Source organism: Propithecus coquereli, unplaced genomic scaffold, assembly GCF_000956105.1.
Source record: "Propithecus coquereli isolate 6110/MARCELLA unplaced genomic scaffold, Pcoq_1.0 Scaffold337, whole genome shotgun sequence".
Taxonomy (NCBI): domain Eukaryota; kingdom Metazoa; phylum Chordata; class Mammalia; order Primates; family Indriidae; genus Propithecus; species Propithecus coquereli.
The window spans coordinates 202,543-204,329 of NW_012149030.1; the positions used below are offsets into that span (position 1 = coordinate 202,543).

Sequence of the window (1,787 nt, forward strand, 5' to 3'; positions counted from 1 at the left end):
ACCTTGTATAGTGCTTAAATCAGGGCTTTTGGTATGTCTGTCACCAGAATAGTGTTCATTGGATGCAACAGGTAAGATTTTATCCATCACCCCACCAACCCTCTCCCCTTTTTGGTTTCCAAAGTCCTTTATATCTCTTTGTGCCTGTGTGTACCCATTGTTTAGCTCCCACTTATTAGTGAGAACATGTGGTATGTGGTTTTCCGTTCCTGAGAAATTTCACTTAGGATAATAGTCTCCAGTTCCATCCAAGTTGCTGCAAAAGACATTACTTTCATTATTTTAGTGTTTTATATAACTGAGAATATTTCATTATATGTATATAATTATATAGTATATATACACACACACACCACATTTTCTTTATCTACTCATGAACTGATAGACACTTAGGTTGATTCCACATCTTTGCAGTTATGAATTGTGCTGCCATAAACATTCGAGTACAGTTGTCTATTTGATGAAATGACTTATTTTCCCTTGGGTAGATACCCAGAAGTGCTATTGCTGAATTGAATGGTAGTTCTACACTTACTTCTTTGAGGAATCTCCATACCGTTTTCCAAAGAAGTTGTACTACTTTACATTTCAACCAACAGTGTAAAAGCGTTTGCTTTTCACCACATCCACACCAACATCTACTTTTTTGACTTTTGAATAATGGCCGTTCTGATAGCGGTAAGGTGGTATCTCACTGTAGTTTTAATGTGCCTGTCCTTGATGAATAACGATGCTGAGAATTTTTGCTTTCCTTTTTTTGTGGCTATTTGTCTATCTTCTTTTGAAAAACTTCTTCTTATGTCTAATTTCTCGATCTCATATTCTATTTGATGTGCTTTCAGCTCAATGCATGTTCAAAGAAATAAGTCAAAAGCAAGTATTCGATCCTATGCTCTCTCCTTCCCTTTTCCATTCGTACTCCTTGCTCCGCCATGCCCTGCTCTGAAGAGACCGCTGTTGTGTCCCCCAGCAAGCGGGCCCGGCCCGCGGAGGAGGGCAGCATGCAGCTCCACTTTGCCCGGCTGTCGGAGCACGCCACGGCCCCGACCCGGGGGTCCGCACGGGCTGCGGGCTACGACCTGTACAGTGCCTATGATTACACAATACCATCTATGGAGAAAACTGTTGTGAAGACAGACATTCAGATAGCTCTTCCTGCTGGATGTTACGGAAGAGTAGCTCCACGTTCTGGCTTGGCTGCCAAACATTTTATAGATGTAGGAGCTGGTGTCATAGATGAAGATTATAGAGGAAATGTTGGTGTTGTACTGTTTAATTTTGGCAAAGAAAAGTTTGAAGTAAAAAAAGGTGATCGGATTGCGCAGCTTATTTGTGAACGGATTTTTTATCCAGAAATAGAAGAAGTTCAAGTTTTGGATGACACTGAAAGAGGTTCAGCAGGTTTTGGTTCCACTGGAAACAATTAAAATTTATACCAAGAATAGAAAATGAAAAATTGTACCTTTTTCTTAAAACTAAAGAGTTTTCGCTTATTTTGGTGTTTTGCATTTCTATAAAGTTAGTAGCTTAACCTTCTATAAAAATATTTTGTTTTTTTATGATCTGTTGGGATCACATAGAAACTTACTTTCATATGTTTTTCTGTAATTGATAGTTGTATGTAAATCTGCTTTGTGGTGACCTAAATGCAAAATGTCTTTTTTTAATTAAATGTGCATCAATTACAGATACAAAAAAGCTCTGTTCAATATATGATACCCCTTCAACTTACTTTGCTTTAATTGCTTTAAGTCATAAGCAATACCTTTTATTCAATGATCTTCTTT

At 37.9% G+C, this 1,787-nt stretch overlaps 1 protein-coding gene across 1 annotated transcript; it reads left to right on the forward strand.

Moving 5' to 3' along the window:
* The first annotated feature begins 932 nt into the window (after positions 1 to 932).
* On the forward strand, positions 933 to 1,548 carry LOC105815478 (deoxyuridine 5'-triphosphate nucleotidohydrolase, mitochondrial). The gene has a single exon (XM_012650647.1). The coding sequence runs from the start codon at positions 933 to 935 to the stop codon at positions 1,425 to 1,427; it is 495 nt and encodes a 164-aa protein (XP_012506101.1). The 3' UTR covers positions 1,428 to 1,548.
* Positions 1,549 to 1,787: the final 239 nt, after the last annotated feature.